This window comes from Ascidiella aspersa, chromosome 7 (genome assembly GCF_963924565.1).
Source record: "Ascidiella aspersa chromosome 7, kaAscAspe10.2, whole genome shotgun sequence".
NCBI classification, from domain to species: Eukaryota; Metazoa; Chordata; class Ascidiacea; order Phlebobranchia; family Ascidiidae; genus Ascidiella; species Ascidiella aspersa.
Window position 1 is genome coordinate 106,171 of NC_139453.1, and position 25,624 is coordinate 131,794.

Here is a 25,624-nt window from a genome sequence, read left to right on the forward strand (position 1 = left end):
TGCATGACAAATTTCCGTTACAGATAAAAGTATTTCACCTGTGTGAACACGTTGCTGTCACAGTCCCGGCTGCCAAAAAGGCTCCGGGTTATAAATCATTTCCGCTTTTCCGTGTCGACATGTTTGCATGCAAATTCTCAACTTTTATAAGCAGAGCGTTATATTAATATACATCAGTCATGTCTAATATATAATAGAGCCATGTCTAGTTAATAAACAGAACGGGTGTGGCTCGCTGGCTGCTTTGCTTGCTGGCTTTGAGCCAACGAAAACCGAGTCAAATTATATCAGAAATACGAAGCATCCAGATGAACAATTCTATCTGAATGCAGTATCTACATTAGTACTGGGTAATAATGATATATTTGCATTTTTGTACTGTAATTTTTTTTTAGTTACGAAGAATAAACATGGGGTGACGTGCTTGGAAAATAAAAACGACGCACCAGGGAAAACACTTAATGAGTCCTACAATCAACAATGTGTGAAGCGCAAAGTTAAAGTTTATAACTTTTGTTTCGAACTTTGGTGTTTTGTAAATACCATTTATAACTAAACCTTAAAAGCAGAGGAAGGTTTAGCAATTCACCCCGAGGTTCATAGTTGCTTGTTCCACGTCTGCGTTATTTGTGACGCAACAGACGTTAGCGCGTGCTGCATGCCCCCCCCCCCCGGGTATTTATATTCGCAGCTGTTACCCCCCTGGGACAAACGCGGTCAAGCGGAACGGCTCACTATGGTATTTAGTTGATCAACTTTTCTAATATTTTGAAAGTTATTTATAATAGAATAAATTACGTGATTCAAATTTAAGCTTAATTTGTTGCGAAGTTTGCAGAAGCAGGTTTTCGTGCCGTTTTTTACAACTTTTAATATAACTTCATTACGCTTACGTCGCAGGTGTGACGTCACTGCAACGTAATGATTGGAAAGCGACCGACATTCCTAGTAAGGCCGCCCTAACCAGGGTAGTCCGACAATATGGTGTCGAACTGATATGGCCCTGGACCTCTATGTAACACTGCGATTTCCACTTCGAAAGGTATTTTTTACTTAATAGTCTAAACTAATAAAGGGGACAAAAGTTTTCCCAACCGTAAACTAAATTTAGTTCAACGCTAGGAAACTAGTCACCATTGCATCTTTCCATCATTTTGTTCATTTCACCATAACAATGACGTCATTCGGTAATGGGTCGTGGTTCTTTTTTAAAAGTGAAAAATATCTATCGGGCATTTCTAACAGCGGAAACTAATTCTGCAAATGCTGTACAATGACGTCATCACTAATCTTGTTCTATGACGTCATAAACAAACCAAGCGTCGCTCAAAACAAGAAGATATTTATTTGACAAGAAGCGATGTTAAAGGATTTCGCAATCTCCCCGCATCATCATCACGAACTCTGCAAAAACATCAAAGTTTATGTTTGTTTCATTTGGAAGCTATAAACTTGCGATTATAGGTTAGTTTGGTGATCGTAGTTGACATTATTTGATAAGATGTATTGATATGCACTTGTATCATCATTAGTTAATGTTTTTTCAATATCTTCACATTAACTGATGATGATACAAGTTAGTTTCAAATCGCGTTTTTAAGATTTAGTCCGAGTTGCTTTTTGGCTTTGTCATTCAATTATCATCACAGATCCGTTCATGGTGTAAGTTAGATAATTCTAGTTGAGTAACACAAAGAATAAGAGCAATATAAAAAAAAACTTTTCATAATTTATTTAGATTTATTTTCTATAGTTTTCTAGTCTTTGGAGTAATTGTAATCTTTCGAGCATAATAAATAGAGGTTTTAGTTAGAAGTAGAGTGACCATCAAAGCCCATACAGAAGTAGGGAGCATTTTGTGAACGTTTCGAATTTTATTTTCCTACTTGTATAATTCGGGAAAACAAAAACGATCTTATTTTAATTCTCAATCAATTTTGAAAAGCTAAAATAAAACGAGCTGCCCAGTCCCACCCTGTTGAACCCCTTTAGTTTCCCCCCAGTTGTACCCACCCTGGTAGTCGATCTTTCCATCCCCGTCCTTGTCAGCTTCCTTCATCATCAGAACGCATTCGTCGTCAGTTAGGGGTTCCCCCGCTCCTTGCATGACGTACTTCAGTTCGTCCCACTCGATGTAACCGCTGCCGTCCTACCACAACACAACACACTGTTGGTAGGACGATAATAACGGGTGGGAGCCGATACCAAGTGGTAGTATCGGTACATAGACACTTTACTTAGCGAAAGATAATAAAACGAAAAAATATCGGTGCCTACCAGGTAAATTAATATCGGTGCTTACCAGGTAAATTAATATCGGTGCCTACCAGGTAAATTAATATCGGTGCCTACCAGGTAAATTAATATCGGTGCCTACCAGGTAAATTAATATCGGTGCCTACCAGGTAAATTAATATCGGTGCTTACCAGGTAAATTGATATCGGTGCCTACCAGGTAAATTAATATCGGTGCCTACCAGGTAAATTAATATCGGTGCCTACCAGGTAAATTAAGGCATGTTTTGAGATTTAACGTAGAGTTTTCTGCCTTGAAAGGTGAATTTCTGAGTAAATATTACACTTTAATCCAAGTTAAATAAACTTCTTGACATAAAACCAGTCGCCCTTTGACATTATTAATAAAAGGCAAAGCGTTTTTTAAATTACTCTTTTATCTTTTAAATTTCATTTCATTTTATGTTATTAAAAGTTCAATCAAGCTTTCATGGCACCAAACAAGCACCCAAGGGACCAACGTACGTATCACTCAGTTTTGGATGAAAGTGTCGCGTTTAACAGGAAAGAAATCCGTGACGTCACGTCACAGGGATGACGTCACAGCGGCTCACCTTGTCTAATACTTGGAAGGCGTTCTTTAGTGCTTCCTCGTCGTCCTTTTCGTGTTCGCTCGCCCAGATCTTCATGAGGGCGATGAACTGGGGCTTGCCCATCTTGCCCGAAGCTAAATAACGGAATGTTACAAGTCCTGTGTTAACTTTTTGTTAGGAAAGAATCATCTATATAAACCAGCGTTTTTCAACTGTTTTTTTGTCTTTTAAATAATTTAATAAATAAAACATGTATTTTTACTTTTATTTTAAGCTCAGCTCATTAATTCCACAGTACTTTAAGTAGAAAACACAAGAATTCCCACAAAGCAACAATATCTAAGTCAGATAATCTATAGCAGTGGTTCCCAACCGGTGGTAGGCGAGTAGCTTCCGGTTTTTTTTCACAAAATCCTGGATTCAAAACTTTATATTTTGTTTATCTGGTTTTGTTTACATAAAAAAAATTTCCCCGAAGCCCATTCTTATTGTTACGTAACTATTCCTGTTGTTTCGAAGCAATGCGATCTTCAAAATATAGGCCATGTCAATTGTCGACAAGGAGCACAGTTGATTTGTGAAGCCGTACAGCGCAGTGGGACAGTGAGCGTTACTTATTCTAAATGATTGCTCTTGATAGATAGCACCCACTGTTTTATAGCTTAGTCTACAAATAGCATTAAACAGTTGTAAGCTAAAATAGATAAAATATGATTCGATCAAATTAGTTGTTCTGCAAGAAGTGGTACGCGTGGCACTAGAGAGCGTCCAAGTGGTACGAGACCGTAAAAAGGTTGGGAATCCCTGATCTATAGCCTAATACCACAGTACTAAGACCACCGACATAATAACGCCAAATGATTGGGGGACACATGTTTCCATTGGCCGTTTGCTGTCGACATTTGGGCGTCGCTGTTTTAGCCCCGGATATTTTGCCTCTGTTTGGGCTTATAGGCGGTAGTTGGTGGAAAGATGGTGCTAGGAATTGGGCTAGGGTTAAAAATATTTGGGGAGTTAGTGATAGTTATGGATGGTGTTCGGGGTTAGATAAAAGTTTTTTTGGCCTTATTTGGGCCATTTAGGTCTGATTCCGATTTCGTCATTTTTACGCCTTTTTCCTAACTGTCTTTTATTCCGAAGTTGATGTTGTTCTTATTTTGGTCTCAAGGCTGGATTATCTTCAAAGATATGCAACTGTAAAGCCTATATAATGTAAAACTAGAAACAATTTAAGAGAAATGCCGGTACACCTGAAAAATTTCGCGCTATCTTCGCTCGCGAGGTGCGCCGCCACGTTTTCAAATGTATCTAGGTGCGCCCCCAAGTAAAAAGGTTGAGAAACGCTGGTATAAACTGTCTGTTATATCGGGTCGGAGCCGATACCCGATGCCAAGTGGTAGTATCGGTATTTGTCCAATCCTAGGGTGGTACCTTTAGACATTTCAATTTTTTCTATTTTAACTGTTTGGGTTGAAAAACGTTTGGGTTGAAAAACGCGATGACGTGATGCGTGATGACGTCACACCTTTTAGTTTGCACTTGCGCACGACCTCGTCGATATCGCTCTGCATGGGGTTCCACCCAAGCAGCCCCATCATCTGGTTGAGCCCCGAAACAGGGAGTTCCCCTTCACCCTCCTCGTCGTACATCTCGAAGCACTCGTCGAACTCAGCTTCCAACTTTTGTGACGTCATAATGATGCTGGGGGTAACAATGGAGGTTAGGGGGCGAAAAAATTAGGTGCGAGCTCTTGATACGGATTTATAGACTTGTTTAGGTGTTAAATTTGAATAGAGCATTTCTGTTTTTTTCCAAATTAGTTAGAAATTAGAATTCGCGATCAATTTAATTTAAATAGTCGGAAGAATAATTTTACAATTGATGCAATGACTGACAGCAACATTTTATTGGTTAATTTATATAAATCGCAGTTTATTCTAATAAAAATGTCAATGACAAATAATCCTGTTGTTAGACTAGAATTGTAGCTCACAAGCAATTTATAAAACAATGAAGAATGAGCCGCTTATTACTCGAATTCTCTGCATTAGGAATTAGAAAACCAGAATTATCTAGATGTCCAGTTTTGATTTGTGTCACGAACAACACGTAAAAACTTAGTAATGTACACTGGGAATATTTGTTTAAGTAAATAAACTGTGTCGGCCTCAAGATTATCAAGTACGACACGGAAAGAAAAACATATTTGTACAAAACCGACTTCTTGTGCATTTATCGACCATGAAACCTCATAACATCATTCTAAACTAAAGTGTGACGCGCAAACACTTTTTTAAAAGTTAAACCATAGAATTCAATATATAGAAGTTAACCATTTATAATAAACAAGGTTTACTGTTAACTTGCTTCTTTAGATGAAACTTATTTGTATAAAAAATGCAAAAATCTTAACGCGACAAAGTTTGAAGCAGCGATTTTTCAACTATTTGTGCCTCGAGAGATTCCTAACTGTGCCAAGAAACTTTTTGTAAATCTATAAAACAACTTTATTGTAAGTTGCGCTCAGACAAGCAACACTTGAATGAATACTACCCATTATAAAACCGATAACATCATGGTGTTTTGCTGTAACCTGTTGCCCTGAATAAATCAGTTTACGCCGCGAATTTTGTAATCAGAGAAGGATGACAAGAACGTACAGGTTTTTACTGCGACCATATCAACGTTAGGGAGAATACAAATCGATGTGCACCAGCTATGTATTAAGGCGGTTGTCAAATTGTATTTGTATTGCTTTTAGTAGAAAGTGTCCCGAGATATTTGTATATTTGCGCACAATCTAAAACTTGAAAAGTATGTTAGAGAGTTAGCCTGGTAGTAAATAATCATGTGTATTGACTCGTAAATCTTTATGGTAAATTTTAGCTCTTTTTGTTGCCAAAGTTTCGTGGAAAAGTATTGATTGGCGTATCTGCAACATTCATTACTAAGATCCACTGCGGCAAAAATTCGATGTTGATATTTTTGTTATCCTAATAATAGTATTACTTTTGCAGTGCGGATAATTATTCTATGTTCAAATCAAATTAGAATAACTGAAATTAACAAAAAAATACATTAAATATGTTAGAGTTAGACGTTATCTGCTTATAACATACTTCTTCGCGTGGAATGCAGAATATACAAAATAATCGTTTTAAACTTGGCTTTATTGCAAATATGCAGAGGTTAAAATTAGCAAAGTTTGTCTGGTTTGGTCAAAACTTTGGTTAAAATGCGAAAAATAATGAGATTTGCAGCAATTTATAAAAATATGCAAGACATGTATGAATGTGACAGCGGCCAACATTTCAAAACCAGGCGTTCATATTTCGAACGAATTCCCCAGAGCGCTTTTTAAATCACCAGACTATAGTAAGTGATCCTACTTGGGAATAAACCTCAAATATTAATTTCTTTCTCTGAGAAGATCCAGGAACAAATAGAACCGTAAAAACAAGATTTTACTTTTAATCGACGCAAAACCAAAGAGACAGTAACTATGAGAATAAAATCGCTTTTGTTGCAATAACGTTGAGGGTTTTATGTTACACAACCAGGCCAATTTAATGATTGCTTGGTTTAAAAATAAAACTTACAAATTAAACACAAATATAAAAAACGAAAAATATGATTTGTCCTGCGAAAGCGATAAATTGTCAGGGTCGTCACAATAAAGCCCATTATTACGTCATAAACTCGCGTTTAACATTTCAACATAAAAACTCGAAAACTAATTTCTTAAAGTAACGGGAAACTTAAAATTAATAATTTATCTCACCTTTAGTTTGTTGCAGATGTGAGGAACCTTCTTGTGCAAAGCAGAACAACTCAACTGATTACTTCGCCCTGAAGCCCCAACACAAACCGTCATGCTCCAAATTTGGATCCCATTAATGCTCCCTAGGGGGCGCACCGAGAGACATCAGTTGCCGCATTATGACGTCACAATCTAGAGAGTTCTTCGCGCACTACGTCACAATCGGCGTCTGTTGCGCAATAACGCTTTCACTTTGTGGCAATTTGCAAATTTGTTTGAATAAGTGAAGTTTGTTGTTTGTTCTGTTATTTTGTGTGGTTGTTTATCAGCGAACAATAAGATCTATGACGTCAGAAAAGCTTTTTTAATTTGGATTTTTATCCAAAAATGATTTATCCAAAATCTTGAAAAATGATTTATCCAAAATCTAGTTAGTTCTTTGGAAAAGCACCAATTTCATTAAGTTTGCGATTTAAACAATTAAAAAAAACGTTTTGGGGAACTTAAACATAAATGGCGTCCATCGAAAACAAATATATTATTAAAAAACAAAGTTAATTCTTCCTAATTATTTTTAGTTCCTACGCAAAATACGGCATTTAGGGTAAGTAGAGATAGGTTGTGAAAATGTGTCGCGTGCTTCAAATCTCAAGTCGCACTTCTCTGATTAATTAAAACAAATATAAGCGGCTCAAATGCGTCATCTGGTGGCCAATAAATCATTCCAAATGTATCCGCACGGGGCGCTGTTGCTTCACACATAATCGTTTAACGCAAATTGGCTTGCTGCCAAGTAAACATCGGTAATAAAAAAAAAATAACTAGATATTTGTAATAAGATCCTCACAATTATTTAAAACAATAGAAATACACAAATGTTTACTAAATTGTGTTACGAAGTGTAATTTGTGGCGTTTTTTTAATGCAAATGGTAAGGGTCTGAAATGATGACAAATACACACTGCCCATTTTTACAAAATTACACTACTATTTTTTCTGAAGTTGTTATTTATACTTATGCAAAAGAATTATTATCAAAACTTAAAAAAATTATCCATAAAGTAGCACCTTTGTTAAGTTATATTATGCCCAAATATTACTGATATAGGCTTAATAATATCCCTACTTATTGTTGATACTTGGCATAAAGAATAGTAAGTCAGTATATTTATTGGAATATTTACTTGTCTAGCAAAATATACTTTGTTCAATAAAAAGGCCCTAAATAAACAATATTATTGGATACTAAATGTAAAACATATTTGAAAACCTCGTCTAAAACCATAACAAAAAGCACTAAATAAAGGTAACTAACCAAATAACTTTGTCAAAACTAGATAAAGTCTATTTGCAATTCAACAAAAAATTGTTAGATTTCCACAATGACTTTGGTTAATAAAACTTACTTCAACATCATGTCAATTTTGGGGCTAATGTACACATTGGATATGTAGATTTTCTTTTAGGGTTTGGAAAATAAAAGTTGTGGGTTCAGTGGCCCAAATAATTAGTTTATAACAGTTTTTAGCTCATCACATGCCACAAAGCTTTACAAAACTCTACAAATGCTGTATGATTATTTAACATTTTCACTACAATTTAAAAAAAATAACAGAAGACAAAATATAAGCTGCTGAAATATTTTAATAAGTTGGTGTGTGTTCGTTTTGGCTGCAAGATTTTAACTAAAAATCAAAAGACAAAAATAGATGTAAATTTGTTTTTTAAATAGCTCATGGCTCACTGAAAATGGTCATTGTGGTCAACGACTGGGCCATCATCCAGTTTTGGAACCACTGGATTAGCAAGCAATAACATACGACAGGCTCAATATTGAAGCAAGGCTATATTTAATATATAGATTGATCATGAGAATAAATTTCAAAACTTACATTTTGATGAAAGTCAGTAAACATTGAGGAAAAGAGATCATACACATTGTTGTACTTGGTTTTGGCATCCAAGATCTCCCATTAGGACATAAATCGATGTTTTATCCTGGAAACACAGAATTACTACAAATTTATTTCAAACTTAAAATCCCCACTCACAATATATTGTCGCGTTACGTCATATTTGTGATCACAGAATAAAAGGGAGGAGACTAGGAGTGTCTGTTCTGGTCTTGACTGCGAGACTACGGCGGTCTCTAACGGTGAGAGCAAGTACTAAGAATATACAATAAGCAACCACTTAATACAATCCAACAGGAATCTGGTTTTGGGTGATAAAGTTCGCACGACAGATGTACAGAGTCCACTTATTTTCGCTAACACACTTGTTCCACCATCGCATGTATTTCCTCCATTGCAAGTTGTGTAGATATCATACTCAACACCAGACCAACAGTAATTCCACCCGTGGTAGACCAGAGCTTGCTTGATGTAATTACCGCGTGACTTCAAAGGTCAATTCAAACTGATCTGGGCGCATATTGCGTTTGCTCCAACGCTCAAGGCGAGCAGATAACAGTTATCTCCAACATTTTACAAACTTATTTCTCTAATCTATCAAATCTAATATTTTAGAGTTGCAAGGCTGCGGAGTCGGTTAAAAATAACCCTAGCCCAACTCCCGAGTCCGACTACAGTTAAAAGTTTATAACTTGTCAAATGACTGGATGGATGTGAGGCTTTAACGGATTTTATATTTTGCACTTGGCTTGGACATGAGTTGTTTCAAAGTGACTTGCAACTAAGAAAAACGACGACAACACAATTCAATTCTTGGGCCTTTACTTTGTAACAATAAAATCTCGAACCACAATGCTTATGACATCACAGCGCTACAATTGTAAAATAAAGCTTTGTGACGGAACAATCAACACACAAAAGGCTGTAACCATGACGACAAAGAACGGGTGTGTATTTACAAGTGAGTTGTTTATTTTCTAAAATATTCTACTTATAATTTAATCAGCAGTGAAAAGCAGAAAGTGCTTCAGAATAAAATATATTTATTTAAACTAAAATAAACAAAAAAGGCCCCTTTTTTAAAAGGATTATTTTTGACTGTGCAAAATAAGTATTCGACATTTCTTTCCAACTAAAATACTTTATTTGAAAAAACTTTGCAAATAATTATGGCACATTTGAACAAAGTGTACAAAGCACAGAATTCACAAAACATTTGTTTCTCACATTATCTTTATTATATTATTATCACTAAGTTTGTTGAATGGTGCCTAAACCATGAGCCTGGATCCAGGAATGTAGCGGGATTCGCTCCAAATGTTCGATTCCCCGCAGTTCACGGTTCGACGCTCACACTGGCCACATCGTCTGCACAAAACATAAGCGCTTTAATCCAACGAAATTAAGTTTCATCAGTTAAACCAGTGTTCCTCAACGTCTTTTGGCGGCGACACAAATAGTAAGCGTAAATATTTCAGCGGAGATTTGGCGACGAAATTATTTTCACTGAATTTTTGTAAGTGACAAAAACATAATACATTATTATAAATCATTGCGAAATTAATTAATATGAGCTTTATCTTGGTGGTAAGTTCGGAAATAAGTTTAAAGAAATGTTGTTCCTAAACAATCTTATTAAATTTAAGCATATTAAACTACTGCATCAACTATGGTTAATTTACATTTACTCTTATCCTTTTGCAGTTAATGGAATTTGCCAAATAAAAATGCATTTTACTGCACCTCAAAATCCCCAAACACCCCACAAGCCCCAAACACCCCACAAGCCCCAAACACCCCACAAGCCCCAAACACCCCACAAGCCCCAAACACCCCACAAGCCCCAAACACCCCACAAGCTCCAAACACCCCACAAGCCCCAAACACCCCACAAGCCCCAAACACCCCACAAGCCCCAAACACCCCACAAGCTCCAAACACCCCACAAGCCCCAAACACCCCACAAGCCCCAAACACCCCACAAGCCCCACACTCACTTGTACTTGTCGGTTTGCTGAAGGAGCAACATCCCCGGAGTCCTCATCCTCGATTTCTCTTCGTGATCCCGGTGCATCTTGTCCACGTGGTGGCGCTGCCAGTTACCCTCCAACGACTTGCGCATTTCGAAACTGCGCATGTGGCTCCCGATCCGGTCCTCGATCAACCTGGGGAATCACCGGTTAAACGCGCCGGGAAAGTACCTACTTTACCCGATAATTTGGAGACAGGTATCGGCCGTCGATCCGATAACAATGTTGGACTAAATAGGAGCAGATAAATTAATTTCAACAATATTATTCAGCTTAATGTTACTTCACTTTAGGGAATTCAGTCATTTTTGATTTTCTAAATATTATTTTTAAACTAATATATATTTAAATTAGAAATTGCTGCTTTAGAATACGATTGTTGCGCGAGTGAAATTTTTGCTAAATAGAATAAAACGGTTGCGCAATAGAATAAAACGGTTGCGCAATAGAAAAAAATTGTTGCGCAATAGAATAAAATTGTTGCGCAATAGAGTGAAATTGTGCCAAAAAATGTTGCGCAATTTGATTAGACTATTGTGCAAAAGCGGCCTCATGTGACCCCGGGTAACTCACTCCTTCTTAGTCCTGTCCAGCATTTCACTCTCATCCTTCTGTTTGCTCAGATGTTGGAGGATCGTACTTTTCTTCTTCTCAGAAACCATGTCAAGTTGACTCCTAGTGGACAAAAAGCCATCAATTAGCAACCGCTAGGTGGCGGTGGCACTACAACACTGGCATAAAGCGAGGGTCACAACCTCACGAACAAATGGGGCAATGTCGGTAGTCTGCTTTACAAGGTTAAAGGTCTTTAACAGCGCGTTCACGAATTGGTTGTACGATGCAAAAAAGGTTTGTTGAAATTTCAACTGAACGACAATTTGTTGAAACTTACCATAGTTTTGTTAAATTGTTTTTTTTGTTTCATTCGTTTAACGGCAATAAAGCAAATAAATAAATTCGACGCAAAGCTTTTTGGCCCTTTATAAAAAAATATAGTTCCTTTTCTACAGAAGTGATCCGCTTCTTCTCCATTATTTCCATCACAGAAAGCACTGTGACGTAACAAACAAGTGTTTCACCTGAGCAGCGCGCGAGCTCTCTCCCTTTGTTCGAGCAACTTTTCGTTTGTTGCGTCAAAACGCCCGAAGATCGGCTCCTTCGAGTCCGGTTCCGCTTTGGGGAGGGGCAGGGGCTTGCGTTTCACCTGTCATAATGAGACAGTGTTACGTCACAGAGAAGTGGTTGTCGGCAAACAATGGAATGTGATAGCCATTGTTTTTAAGGTTTTAATCAAGTGGTTGAAGCAGTCTTTTAAATTTACCCAAAGGTTTTAAAACACAGTTAATTAGTGCAGATAATCAGCTGTTAGTGCTTGGGTCTAATAATTGTGATCTAACTTCTCGAACAATCTCTCACAACACAGCCCACTTTTGTAACAAAAGCAGCAATTCGTATTTTTGAGCGGGCTCTGTAACGTTTGTTACTGGTTTTGTAAAATGCCAATAACAATTTTTATCAGCTGTGTTTGTTTAAAATAAAAATAGTGTCAAAATTCATTAGTAGTTTCCAAGCCCAGAAAACTGGAAACAAGCAACTTGTAAAGAACTAACTTAAACCTTAACTTGGAATAATAGGATAAGGATTGTGATCGAAATACAAAAAGAGTAAAATCTCCAGTTTATCAAAGGTTTTCAACTATGGGACCCAGTCTTAGGAGATTTTACACCTGGGTTTGTTTGTCTTGTTTGGTGTAAAACATGGCAACTTTTAACCACTTCTGTTGCATCTAGATTATATTTCATGCCGAAATAACAAAAAGTGTGACAAGTGTCTGTAAAGTTTTCATCCCACAAACAAAACACCCGAAATAAAAAAACTTAAGTTATGGTAAACCGGTATGAAAGTCACAGTTTGCTCTTTCCTTAAAGAATGAATGACTTTTTGATTTAAAGTTGTTTAAAGTTCGCAAACACAGCGACAGTTCAACCCGTTTATTCTAACCCCACATGGTGTCTGCAGTTTTTTTTTAGAAAATTTACGAACGAGAACTGGATCTTCATATATTGTTCCGAAATAAAACTAATCTTTGGCCGGAAAGAATGTAGGTGATCTTTCACTAAGAAAAGCATGAACTATGTTGCAGAAGCGTCAATAGAATCACAGAAATATTTGTCATTTAAAATCGTGTAGGAACAAATTATAACAAAGCTAAGATAATTGTGAGTTCATTAAAAGTGATTCTAGTTCAAATTCAAATCTAATTTGAAAAGACTGAAATATAGCTCCTTTAATAGTAATCTCATCTTTAAAAGCTAAAATAAATCTTGTCCATTTTTTTATCTATTTGGCTATGCATCGGGGGAACTACCGTGCTGGAACTCCCCTTTCCCTTAGATTCGAACGGATTCAAAAGTTGAGCTTTCGGCATCCTCAGGTGGCGCTTGCTACTGCCATCTACTGGACTGTTCAACTTCTTGCGCACCTGAATCTGGGTGAAAATAAACTCGACTGAAAATATGACCTGAAGTAACCTTAACTTTAAACTTTAACTAACCTCAAGTAACCGCACTTAAAAAAATCCCAGGCAACCTCAGTTTCAACTAATTTCTGCAGTAACATTAACTAACCTCAGATAAGGTTAACTTTATCTAACCTCAACCTCAATTTTAACAAACTATAGATAATCTTAAGTATATATAGCTTTAATTTACATTAACCTCCGGTTACTCAACTCTCCGTAACCTCAAGTAACCTTAACCACTTATGACTTGGGCAAAAGGATTTTGCGACAGTTGTGATTTACACCAAAAAATAACTATATTTCTCCATTAACACCTTTTATTCTGAAAAAACAAGGGGTCCTCTTTTAATTAGTATTCTAGTAAGTTAAACTTTAAAGAATTTTATATTTGTCATTGGGTATAAGATGGATGTTTAATAACAATTGAAACAACATTCTTATAATAAATATAAACAACGATCCACTAAGCCATTGGTCTCCAACCTGTGGGTCGTGATCGTGACCCAGAGTGGGGTCGCCTAAAATTTTTCCGGGGTCGCCATAACTCACCAAACTTCAGCTGTTTTAGTACGATTTATATATTTTGTTTTCTTTACAATTACGTCAGACTAATAAACGTGACTGACTACATAGCAAAAATAAGCTTGTGTTTATTCTAGATAAAAATAGGTGTTTTAACTCTTAAGAGCTGGTAGGTTACAAAGATTTCAGCAAATAAGTATCTACTTTTTGACTTTAAACTTACCCAACTCTGTCCAATTTTGTGAGTTAACTACTCTTTCGTCACGTGGCTGTGTTCACCAAAATTCCGGTTATTGAGAATATTAAGAACGAAATATCGTAAATCGCTTGCAAGTAGTAGAGCTTGGCGATTATGCTTATGCAAAGTGGAGCCGCGTTTCCAGAAACTGGTTAATTCTAGGCAGGCGTAACCACCACGCTAAATGCAATTTACTATTGAAAACATATTGAAATTTTTGTGTTCGTTCGTGTGCTAAATTCAAAATCAATTTAAATAAAACTTTCTAAAATAAATCATTTTGGTGCACATAGCCACAGTTATCTAGAATTTGTATAGTTTACGCATATTTCTTAGTGTTACTTAGTTTCAGCATTATTTGAAATATTTGTGTACCTATCTGAAAATATGGGGCCGCAATGTAATTTATGATTTCATTCTATTTAAATTGGGGCCGCTTATTAAAAAGCAGCTTAGCGCTGGGAACTTATAAGAAGAAGTGATAATGATAATCACCTGGGCGGAGAGAGCTCGCTGGTATTGAGAGATCTGGTCGGACTTTGCGCGAAGATAATGTTCCCTCTGCGCCGCCAAGCTAAAAATACACAACAAGTTTTAAAACATGGTATTTAAGTGACCAATTAAATTTGGTGAATTCTGACGTCGCTTTTATCGCAAATAATCTACAACAAGCCCGGTTTCGATCGATTATTTTTAATCTTTTCTGTTGTATTTAATTCAACTTAACAAGGTAGCAGGAAAAAACTAAATTACGAAACACGCGTTGTTTACGCAACGTCACAAGTTTATTGTGACGTCATACTTACTCCTCGGCCAATTGGATTTGTTCCAATCTTTCTTGGAACTCACGATCGTTTCTGTCGTTTTTGTCGCGGACCTTGCGCAATTTGACCTTGAAACAAGCAGAAATTGAATATTAGACTTTAAAAATAAAGATGCACTAAATTGTTGACTTGAGTATGAGGAGATACTAAAAAGTGTTTTGTCGCAATTTGCTAAAAAATAAACAATACCATCTTCTGGCATGACGCAATACCAGATAGTTATGACGCAACAATCACCTGGCTCTCGAGCGCCTTGCTGTATTCTTCCTGCTTGTAAAACCTCAGCGGGGTCAAAGGTCGGTTTTGGAACACGTAAGATTTCTATGGACGACAAAAGTACGCGTAAGATTTCTATGAGCCAGGCTGTCCCGGTTAATTTGCATATAAACAATAAACTGGTTGAGTTCAAACAAAGGGACAAAACAAATTTCTAAAATATTACAGAAAGTTGGTTGGATATTTAGAAGTTTAACATTGCATTACAATTTTTTGCATTAAGCAGTTTTTGTCTAATTAGAAATCTGGAAATTAGGCGGAATGTTGAAAGATAAATTCATTGATTTTGACAAACTTTTTGGAACACTTATTTTCTACAATATAATACAACTCATCGGCGAACGGTGCCACCTTATCAGTTCTTGAGCAAGACAAACAATCAACTGCTCACCACGAAGTCGGTCTGTCTCTTTCCTTTATTCTCACGAAGGCATTCTGCAACTCCGAGGTTGAAAGCAGCAACCTTCTGGTTTGACTGGCGTATCCCGTTCTGGTTGGCCTGCAACAAAACGTTGGATTAGAGAAGTGCACAGGTATACCACTTCAGTTAGTCGCTTAAGAAACATATTTAAATGCTTACGATTTACTAAAGTTTACTTGTTTTAATGCTTACTAAACTATGGCGGGGGTAATTTTGTCGGCCCAAGGCATAATTCCCAAATAAAGGTAAAATAGATTTAAAACGATGTCGGATGCAATTCAAAACTAAATTTTGATTAAATTTTCATTTATTTCATAAATCTTGCTGCAGTGTTTGTCATATCGTCACCAAATTTCCTAAGTCATTTTTTTATGATTTTCGGAGTTTTTTCCTAAGTCACTCCTTGTTACCATCCCATCCATAGAAAAAATGCTTCATTTTTAGGTCATTTCGCATGCGCTTGTGCAAAAAAATGACCCAAGCACTTTTTCTGTGGATGGGGATGGTAACAAGGAGTGACTTAAAAAAAACTCTAAAAATTATTAAAAATGACTTAGGCAATTTGGTTATGAGCGTGACGGTATATTATTACTATTTTTTCATAATCCAAATATATTCTTTATTTCACGCCCTTCATTTTGTTCGTGACAGTTAATCGGCCATATTTATAAACAGCTGGTGGCTGCGGCATCTGCTCTAGTGAGATGACCTTCTCATCCTTCATCTAACTTTGTGACGCCATTCCTACTTTTTTCCTTAAACCACGCCTCTTTTGTACATACAGATCGGCACAAACACACCGAGAACCTCAGGCTGCTAAATAACCCTGAAGCCGTGGAATATCCCGCTAAAGATACACTTGTCTTGAACTTATCAGTCACTTGGTAAGGAAAGAAGAAAATAATATTAACTATGTTCTTTACTAATGTTTTTATTCCTTACTGTAACCATTGGCATTTATGACGTCTACTGTGTGTATTGTTTATACAGAACATCGAAACAATGAAACCAAGATAATGAACCTGATGTTTAACTTAAAGCAATGAGGCTCTTGGGAGAAACCGGTGAAATAAATAGAAGAAAACAACGGACAATTATCTTAGAAAGAAGAAATGTTACCTGCCCCCCCCTAAAAAAAGCTTAGTGAAAATAGAAGAGCTAGATTGATACCTGCTCGAGTAGTATTGCTTCCTGGTCTTTCATCTGTTGATATTGTTGGAGGAGCGAATCCTGCTCGTGCTCCTTTCTTCTCCTTTCCTCCTCGAAGGACACAGGGACGTTTCTCATGGACCTCTGCATGCAAAGGTAGCACAACTCCTGACCCGCCCTGTGGTGGTGCAGGGGGGACATGCAACTCCCCTCACTACGAGTTGATGACGTACGTCGTGACATCAGACGAGTTTTGGGGGGTTCGGGGGTCTGCAGGGGGGCTATGTCATCATCAACTCCACCTAAAACAAAAAAATGGGTAAAAAAGCAAGGTCATACATAAATATGCTTTTACCTTCGTTATTTCCATTTCATATTTTTTATTCTCTGTTGTAAAGACATATATATTTTTCACTGGCAGGTTAAGAACGCCATGTCAAGTGCTCGGAGTTTATTAAAGCCTTTTCAATTTCACCTGCACCTCCCTGCTTTGCGCTCTCTTGCGCCGCAGGTGTTGGGGCGTTGGGGCAGGTGGTCTCCGTGGCTTTGGTCTGCTCGACGCCCCTGGGGGTGGCCGGGGGTCGCAGGCCCATGCTGGGGGGGCTCGACATCCTGCGGAAATAAAAGTGGGGAATAAGTTGCTGCGAACTAACAACGGGAGGTCATGACGTGAGAAGGTTTGTTAGAGGGAGAATAAATATCCCAACAAGCATCCACATTGAGTGGTTCCTCTCCGGGAATGTTTCGACGGGAATTTCCCGGGATTTCCCGCGAAATAACAATCCCGAATCCCGGGAAATTTCTTTATAATCCCGGTTATTCGGCAACATAGGAATACTTTAAAAACACGTTTTTGACTGATGAAGAATATTGGGGCTTTGAAATTATAGACTGGCCAACTATAGATAATTCCTGGTGTATTATTATTCAACGCATTAGAGCAAAATGCGACAAATTGTAATCCTCATCGAATTTGTGAATTGCATGTGTGCTCTAATTAATTTTTTTAACATAACTTGACGTCATAAACTGAAAGCCTGCGTTACAAGCGAGTTGGAACTTGTTCAGACCCGAAGTTACAGCCTGTGTATTCACCCATTTTCGTGGCTATATAAGGTGGATATTCAGCAATCCACTTAAAGGGGTAATTCATCTACTCACAACGCATGATTAGAAAACATCTACAATTTGCTATTCAACCTCAACAATTTACAGTTGGCGGCCATACCAGTTTCTAAATTCGGTATCGCATGCGCACGTCGAACTCGGGTAGTTTTAAATAATTTTACTCGAGTCCCGAGTCCGACACCTCAGCCCTGCCTGGCTGAAGTAACTGGTTTGTTGGCAGCTGCAGCATTTACCTTAGGTCGTATAGTGAGGGGAACATTGCGTAGGGGGCATCAGGGACAGACCTCCACCGGAGATAATCATCGCGCGACTTACCGCGCTTAATAACCGGAAGCGACGTATTGTCCCACTTGTATGTCGTCATAATACCTACTAGTTATTGCCTAATTCCTACTGAAAAATTGATGTGATGCCTTGTAGAACTGATGTCTCACACCTGTTGCTTCTAAAATTGTAATCTTCCTATTTTGGAAAATTAACGCTCGTTTGAACAAAAACCTATTTTTTTATGAAGCCTATTTCATAAAAAAAAAACAAAAAAAAACGTTGAACTTTGAAATTTAGAAACAATGATAATGTATATTCAATTAACAACTGGCTTAAAACAGATATTTTTTTTTGCTTTTAATTTTTGGAATTTAAAAAAATACTTCAAATATTCTAGTCTGGTAAATTAATAACTAACTTAAAAATAACTTAAAAATAACTGAATTCTTTTAAAAGCTTTCTCTTTTCTTATAACTGAAAACTGCATTGTACGACAGTGTTTTTAAATGAACAAAACACAAGACAAACTGGATAAATCAACTCCAATTTAAATAATATCAGCCATGCCTTCCTATTGCTTTCGTAATTCTCATGAATTTTGGAGAAATTTCGCCTAAACCCATTCCAAATAATCTCAGCCATATAAAACTACTGCAGTGGGCGACCCAAGCAAATCAAACGACGACGCGATGTCGCGAGGTTCTGAACTGTTATACGACTTTCCTCTGGTGGAGAACTCAAAGTATCACGACAATACGCAACTAAACCTAACATTAACTGAACCTTTTTCCCACCGACCAATACCGTGCAATACATTCCCCGCCAAATCGCAACTAACAAATTGCCTATTGGCGCGAAACATAGCGTCCACGGTTACCATAGCAACCGAGGCCGTAAACCCGTCATTTCGGGGGTAATAAAAGCTCTTGTTAGCTCACAATGGGATGAGTTGTCTAATGATTAGCTAGGCTCGACACAGAAGTGAGAATTTCCCGGTTTATTTGTTGAAGCGAGATTTGTCTTATATTTGAGAGGTTCTTGTTTACTGAGATGCTCTTGGCTCATATCGCAGACAAAGAGTCAAGAGCTTCACAAATAACGCACAATGTTTGAACAGACATTCTTCATAACCTTATTAAACCAGTTGAATGAAATATTCAAGAGAAAAATAAAATTATGAGAAAAAATGGATTTGAGGGGAAAAGATTTTTGGCCGACAAAACAGATTTTTCGGCTAAAAATCGTATTTTTTTTGACTGAAAAATTAAAAAGTAAAAAAGCAAACGAAAAAGTGAAACAAAAATTGTTGTACCGATTAGAAGGCCAAAAAATTTTGCTGATTTAACACAAAAGATACTTCTATTTGCTTTAATGAAACCTAAATGTACTTAAACAACCAATTAGCAAAATGAAAAATCGCTTAACATTTCTGTAAATGTTGGTTGTATTTTGAAAAAAATGTCATCATTGATTCAACCAAGAGCGAAGGGTGATAAAACAGCAAGAAGCCAGACTTCAAACTGCGCTCCGCCCTTAAAACGTCAGCAATCAATTTACAGCCCATGACGTAACAATGCCACACGCGTAAAGTCACAATACGACGCGAAAGCAGGCGGGAAGTCATTGGGAAAGTTATTTTTATCAATCACAGACGTCCATCGATCGGGTCGCCTATAAAGAAACAGCTAATATTTCTGGAATGAAATTTTGCAGACAGTGAACCACAGTTTTTTTTTCCCTGTATTCGCAATTCAGTGCTCGACCGGGACACGAAAGTTAATTGAGTTGCTTTAATTCAAGGCCTTTCCAGGAAGCTTAAACGCCTCTTTGTTGTTTTTTAGCTAAAAAATTCACCCAAATGTCGTAGTTAAAAACACCATAACTTTTTACTACTTTCATCCTGCTTTTCATAATGCAATGAGGCAGTTAGTTGTTTTCCGAACAAATAAAGTAGACTTGGACAACTGGAAAATCGTGATTAGCTAGTTCGACGAATTGTGTAAAAAAACAACCCTAACTTGGATATTATTTCTATTTTAATGAACCCGCCACTTTGCGCTTTTCAGTTTTTTATTGGTGGGAAGTTTTAAGCAACAAAGGTAAATAATAAACTCTAAAAATCTTGGTGTGCGAACAAATTATATTTTAATTGAAAAAGGCAATTTTATTAAAAAACGAAAAAAAATAATACAGAAAAACCAAAAAGTTTTAATTTTCGTTTAAATTTAAAAAGATAAACAATTTTTATTTACCCAAGCCTGATTTTAACAAAACAACTTACAATTGCATTTTATGTTTGTTTTACGTCGCGCTTCCATTGTTTTCCATTGTTAGAACACAAAGTATCGGTAACAATAGTTGTGTTTGTTCGCAAACAATCGGCTGCTGATTTATTCGCGACTCGTTAATTCCAACTTGAGGGCGACGCCATTGTCAACCTTCTATTACGTCATAACCAAGTAAATCACTTGCAAGTCAAGAAAATCGTTTCACGCCTGTTTAGCTGAGGGGGGTCAACCCGGGGCCACAAAGGGATATTTGGGGCCACGAGCGCGAAACAAGCGAATAACACGGTTTCAATTTGGTGAACTTTAAATTTGAAAGGATTCCTGACTCATTATGTTATGCATATACAAAAGGTTTGCATATTGCTTGAAATAACAGCAATTATAGTTTTAATATAAATAAATTGTACTTAAAAGAGCTTATGAGCCACACGGCGCAACACGCCACACTGCCACAGTATGCAATGGCGCTTGTGGGATGGATGGAGTTCCTTAAATCGGAAAAAACAAACAAATTAAATTCGGATGTATGTACGACTTCTTAAGGAGCAGATCGCAGTTGTACGCACTTGACTGGAGCTTGTGGGTTTATAAACACAAGGAGCTATACTTACTTCCTTACGGGGGATCCTCTGACCCCCTCTCGGGACGGCATGGCGTCGTTGAGTTCCTCGGGGGTGAAATTGACGCCCACAACGGGGTGAGGGTGAACCACTTCTCTGTTGCTGGGGCGAGTTGGGGGAAGGGGGATCTTTTCTGGGGAAATATTTCAAAAAGTTGTTCAGCTTTGTAGAAATGTTTTCTTAAGCCAAGCTGGTGTGTGCATAAATATATCAAAGGTAAAACAGTGGGATCCTAGTAGAACTTTTATTGTCGCGTACTTTCGAATGCAGGGACCACCAACCAAGGCCCGCGGCATACTTCCATATTGAAGATAAAAATGCAGTTAGAATGTTTTGGGTTGTAAGTAAAAACTATTGATGACATTTTCAACTGTAAGACTTTTGTAAAGGCCCTCTACAGGTTTTATTCCAAAGTTATTTATATTTTCTTCTTAACAATAATCAAGTTAATCAAGGTTCAACATTTTTTTATCCGAAAATCCTAACAGTAATCTTGCCCTTAATGAAAAAAGTTTGGTGACCCCTGACCTACCGCGACCCTGGACAGGCTGAAGTTTAAACCGCTTTAACCAGGGGCAGATCGATTTTTTTAAATAGGGGGGGATTGGGGGTTCGGACCCCCCCCCTTTCGTGAGTGACAATATCGTTTTTTTGTTCGTTTTTGTCAACGTTTAAACTCACCGTCCGAAGCTGCGTGTTTTTTAATGTAATTGGGTCACGACTCACGCGTCTTAAGCTAATGCAAAACGAAGATCGAGCGCAAAACGCCGTTTTTCGTTTCTTGTTTGGTCGACCGTAAACGCGGGATATTTTTTCTCTCGTATTTCGTTATTTGTTCAGGTTGGCTGATTGTGTGTTCGACAATTAACAACTATAAATCAAGCGGTCTCCGCCTTTTCTCGCTTATAACGTCGAGTTAGGCGGTGCTGATGTTTCTCGCAGTTTACCAATTCATATACTTTTCGACTATTTTAACTACGTAAGTGCGAAAAATTTTTCGCGCGAAATGACTTTTCTGCATCCGTTTTGTTTACATTTTAATGCTATCTTTTGAACTAGATCAGCGCTGCTTTACCGTTGCGCCGTGGAGGGCTGCCAAGTGCGTCGCGGGCAAACTTGCGCTATAAAATTAAAAGAAATGCCCTTATACCAAAAAATCGCGCTCGCTTCGCTCGTCAGGTGTGCCCTCACTTAAAAAGGTTAAAAACACTGATTTTAGAACTATTGAATTGGCGTTTTTATGTTGTGCTAGTCGAATAACACCCGGGAAAACGATCTTCGTTTAGTATTGCAGGTGGCGAAAGACGTGCTTGTAATTTAGCGTGGTCCCGTACATGGATCTACCAAAATCAATCACATATATTTCACGGTCTTGTTTTCGATTTACTGAAGTTAACGATTGCACACTAAGCGGTATTATTTATGACGTCATTAACGTCAGACGGAAAAACGGGGAATTCCCCAAGTTGAAAATTCGGGTCCCCCCCTTTTTAAATTTCTGGATACGCCCCTGGTGCCGAAAATAAAAAAAATAAAAAAATGTTAAAAAATATATGTCCAATATACGTCTTCCCTTCGTCCGCTACCAATTTGTCAGCCTTCCACGGCGCAACGCTAAAGAAGCGCTCATATAGCTCAAAAGAAAGCATCAAAATGTAAACAAATCAGACGCAGAAAGATCATTGAGCGAAGCGCGAACATTTTTCGCACCTACAGTCTAGTTTGTCAAAGAGGCGGCGGGCCGGATCCGGTCCGTGGGTTGGCGAACCCTGCTTCAAATATATAAACATTTTGCCGCGTGTAAAAAGTGCGTTCAGCGCTCCCCCCCCCCCCAAATGAGACAAAGACCCAAAGCCCCTTAACCCACTTACCCCCATCGCCTTCCTCCAACGCGTGTTCAGTTATCGGCGGAAGAAGGTTGCTCGATCCGTTCAACCTGGACAAAACATGGCCGCCAAATTAAACTGAGGGGGAAACCAACTGGTGTTACTATAAACATCAATCAATATACTCTAAATTTGTTTTGTGATGTTTATTGGGGGTTAAACTACAAAACCTATTTGCAATAAATTCAACCTAATTGTCAGGCTAACACATCTCACATGAACCAAAGACAGTTTTGTGCTTTTTGTAATAAATGTCGCTGTACAGAGCATAGTGTTTGGCACAATACATTTTTATGTTTAAATACTCTTTAGTAATACTTAAATGACAACCGCCACACTGAGGAGTCTGACATTTCAACAGAAACATTCTTCAGTGTCAAATTACCCAATCTGAAAAAGCTCTTCTGACAAATATTTATTCTGTGCCGACGTTTTGTGAAGAAGATTACCCGAATCGGTAATCAAAACGTCGTCACAGAATGAATAATTGTCGGAAGAACCCTCTTTATAATTAATATCATGCCTGGCAGCAGCAGTACATTCACTAAAAAAGCTCATTAAGTATTTCCATTGGACAACCCTGTCAGTATTACCAATAGAACTACTGATAAACACACAACCCAATGGCACAGAATGGTCCTGTTTTAGCTGCAACAATTATGTTTGTAATACAAATAAGATAAGTGTGTCTTACTTGGGAAGGGTAATGGTGTTGGTTCCTGGTCTGCGTTGAGCACTCAGAGTTGTCTGGTTGGACATCACAGAATCAGCCGTACCTGGTCGCTACAGAAAAAATAACTTTAACAGGTTTCTAGTGATGTTGACAGAACATAACAAAAAACTGATTTCTATGGAACTCTGCAACTGAAACTTTATTTCTTTAGCTAAATTTAATCTGCAACAAAAAGTTGCCAGCTGAACTTTTCGTAATAAGGATGTGTGATTATATCAGATTGGTGCCGATACGCTACTCGTCCGTAACAAGATTGATATGAGCGGCGATCAGCGGCGATCTAAATTATTACAGAACTTTAAGCCATGATTAGTAGCAATCAAACACAGAAATATTACCATAAAATAATCACAAAAAGTAAGGTTACAACTGGAGCAAACTAAACTTACTAATGCTAAAAAATAAATTTTGCCTAATAACTGGGAAAAATGCCTTCAAACTTTTTTTATTTTATCTATTTTACTTTGGAGAAAACTAAAACAGTCATTTAGTTTAGAAAAACTTTGTGTCCAAAATACCGCCTACGGGAATTATTACAAAATTCCAAGTATGGGATATTCCAAATCTAAACTCTTAATAATTTCTGAACTCCTGCTTTGCTTCGACGTACCTTGGCTCGTTTAAAAAATAACTTTCCGCTGTGTTTTGAAACCTCACTAAGAGCTGAACCAGAGAATAATTCCTTTGAAAATAAATGATGATACTGGTAAAGAAAACTGTTTCAAATGATAATGCTCTGAAAATCACTCAAAAATATAAAATAATCATAGAAATACTTTGAAATGAAAAAATGATTTCTAGTGTTTCCTGTTGACCTCAACTGTTGTTTTCTCTTTTATTGTTTATCACTATATATATATTACTACATATTCAATTTTTCATGCTCTTCAAACATTGTTAATTACCCTGACATAATCTACTTGAATTAAGCATAGCAGAAAAAAGATAAAATATAATTAAATAATACATTTGTGTACCATTAGTTTAAACTAGACCTAGATGTTATGTTTTTTTTATTTTGGTAAAAAACAGATTTGTTTTCATGTGATGAAAATACTAATATCACATAGGCTGAAAAATATTGTGGGTAAGCAATACTATATAAATCACTTACATTTTCCAAAACTTTGACTAAGTTTCCTGATCCATCCATGCAGTTTAAAAAATCTTTAAAGAACTTCATTTTAACTTTTGAGTCTTTAATTCCCAAAACTCCGATTCCACGAAACAGGAATTCAACATTTTGTTGATTTGCAACAGCTCGGGACAATGCCTTAATAGTTTAATTTTAATTTAATTTTCGTTTTTATTTAAATAAATCGAAATAATTGTTTAATTACCTGTAAAACTTCCCTTACACATGTTTCAACCGTATCTCTGTCAAAAGGGCTTTCAACGGCCAGAGCAGTAAAGTTAAGTTGAACAACTGGAATCTCACCTTGAAGCCAAATAAAAGTATTGTTAATTCTTTTTATTACATTCCAACAACTAAACAAACAATCACAACTTACCAGTTGTGTGGTGTTTAGTGTAATACAGTGCATGAGTTTGGGCAAACTTTTCAGACAAAACAAACACAGGTCTTTGGATTAAAATGAATTTGTTATTTCCAATGTCCATCTTTTTATGGGTAAAAGTAAATGTTCCCAAGTTAGGTACATGTACACCCTTTTGTCCACACATCTGAATTTCGATAAATTCAGCAACATTTTCCCAAACACTGATGATATCTAAAAATATTTTTTAAAGATAGGATCCAAGTATTTTGAAACAAAACTGTATTTAGTTTAGACATTGGCTGACTACCAAAACTAATTTATTATCTACGTATGTGTGACGTATAAAATATATATTGATTTAAAGTCAGCACATTTCTAGCTCACCTTCTTCTGAAAGATTTGGTATTGCAGAGAAACGGTTTTTCCTGGCTTCGGAAACTAAGCTATGCATTGCTTCCGGTATTTTGGTGCTTCAATAAGTTTTCAGCTATCGAATCATATAATCATGACTTTATTTTGTTGGTTGTATATTTTCTTGTTTTTAGTTGTATGTTATAAAGTACTTCAGAGAGGTTAACTTTGGAAAAATATTCTCTTTAAGTTGCGGGAAATTCGTCGATCAGCCAAACTGTTGCCAATGGTTACAAGGCTAGACGCCCTTTAATTGGCCCTTTAAAAATTATTCATGCGTATTTTTATTTATTTTTTATAGGGATTCTTA

At 37.1% G+C, this 25,624-nt stretch overlaps 2 protein-coding genes across 2 annotated transcripts; both read right to left on the reverse strand.

Moving 5' to 3' along the window:
* Positions 1 to 1,326: 1,326 nt before the first annotated feature.
* LOC146137134 (neo-calmodulin-like) lies at positions 1,327 to 6,685 on the reverse strand. Its single transcript, XM_083394316.1, has 5 exons — positions 6,610 to 6,685; positions 4,354 to 4,529; positions 2,850 to 2,962; positions 2,014 to 2,149; positions 1,327 to 1,404 (listed from the first exon to the last, which is right to left on the reverse strand). The coding sequence occupies exons 2-5, from the start codon at positions 4,520 to 4,522 to the stop codon at positions 1,364 to 1,366; spliced, it is 459 nt and encodes a 152-aa protein (XP_083250442.1). The 5' UTR covers positions 4,523 to 4,529; positions 6,610 to 6,685; the 3' UTR covers positions 1,327 to 1,363.
* A 2,627-nt stretch (positions 6,686 to 9,312) lies between these two features.
* Positions 9,313 to 25,503, reverse strand: LOC146137135 (coiled-coil domain-containing protein 81-like). The gene is made up of 17 exons (XM_083394310.1): positions 25,288 to 25,503; positions 24,916 to 25,134; positions 24,745 to 24,842; positions 24,519 to 24,677; positions 23,366 to 23,454; positions 22,657 to 22,721; positions 20,777 to 20,918; positions 16,958 to 17,094; positions 16,504 to 16,784; positions 15,304 to 15,411; positions 14,874 to 14,957; positions 14,619 to 14,704; positions 14,308 to 14,386; positions 11,611 to 11,735; positions 11,105 to 11,206; positions 10,499 to 10,666; positions 9,313 to 9,869 (listed from the first exon to the last, which is right to left on the reverse strand). The coding sequence occupies exons 1-17, from the start codon at positions 25,352 to 25,354 to the stop codon at positions 9,773 to 9,775; spliced, it is 2,106 nt and encodes a 701-aa protein (XP_083250436.1). The 5' UTR covers positions 25,355 to 25,503; the 3' UTR covers positions 9,313 to 9,772.
* Positions 25,504 to 25,624: the final 121 nt, after the last annotated feature.